The 1,039-nt window shown below is 29.9% G+C and overlaps 1 protein-coding gene across 1 annotated transcript in view; it reads right to left on the bottom strand.

Moving 5' to 3' along the window:
• Positions 1–20: 20 nt before the first annotated feature.
• Positions 21–1,039, bottom strand: part of LOC119591800 (gastrula zinc finger protein XlCGF8.2DB-like) — a 9,936-nt gene continuing 8,917 nt past the window's right edge. The window contains exon 7 of the mRNA XM_037940544.1: positions 21–99. Coding sequence (XP_037796472.1) covers positions 21–99 — 79 coding nt within the window. The remainder of the gene's footprint in view (positions 100–1,039) is intronic.

Here is a 1,039-nt window from a genome sequence, read left to right as displayed (position 1 = left end):
CACGGTACATTAACAGCCATTCAAAGGATCCTAAAGGACTCCAAGGACACAAGGTACAGGAAATGTACTGAAGTTGTACTCAATAACTCAGGCAGGGTACTATGAGCAACAAGGTTGTCCCAATGACAATAAATGTCAATGATTTAGGGAAAATAGTCATACAAGTCAATAACGTAAGTGCTTCTCTAGCATCAACAATTAGACTCATCCTGGCTGCTGGGGCTCAAGACATGATGAGTAGATGTCCCCTGATGTTGATAATGATGTAATTGAACATCAACCAAGTACAAATTGATTAAAAAAGAAGATACAAACTAAAAGATCTATGGCAGAATTAAACTCATAACCTCCAATCATAACATGCAAGTGAAAATTAGACAAATAAATATATAAATAATTTCCATCCCTATATAATAGCAATCTAACTCAGTTTACGAGATTTCGACTTTGCTTTGTGCTACTTTCTACTGTATTAATGTGTAATGAATGTAAAAGTATCTTAAAATAAATAATGATCATATATCCAATTTACAACATTCAAATTAGACAATATTACTTTATGATCAAATAATAACTATGCAAAAGTAACTGAAACTTAACATCACATTTTTTATTATATATATTTAATTATTTCCTTATCTAATAATGAAAGACCTTTGTGTTTCTAACTTTGTGTATTCTTCATATCATGTGATACCAGACTGGCGTTGTTCCAACATTGCTAAAACTAATTATGTACATGTAAATATGTACCTGAATATTTTATATATATAAAAATGTTTCATCACAGAACAAAACATGCATACATAAACATATTTCTAAACTATGTAAACTTAAATTCTAAAGTAGAATGATGTATACTCTTCTATCACCTAGTTAATGTCATATTTTCAGTTTAAAATTTGTGAACACATTCATCAGTCTCATTTCTCTTCCTTTTTTTAATTATGTTTCTCAACTTTTGTAACAGCTTTCTAAGCCCTTCATATGCACTATGCATCAATGAAGTGCTTTTATGGTTTCGTATGTAATAAATGCA

The sequence above is a fragment of the Penaeus monodon genome, chromosome 29, assembly GCF_015228065.2.
Source record: "Penaeus monodon isolate SGIC_2016 chromosome 29, NSTDA_Pmon_1, whole genome shotgun sequence".
NCBI lineage: Eukaryota > Metazoa > Arthropoda > Malacostraca > Decapoda > Penaeidae > Penaeus > Penaeus monodon.
The sequence above is the reverse complement of the archived record's forward strand: the minus strand, read 5'-3'. Positions and strand labels throughout refer to the sequence as shown.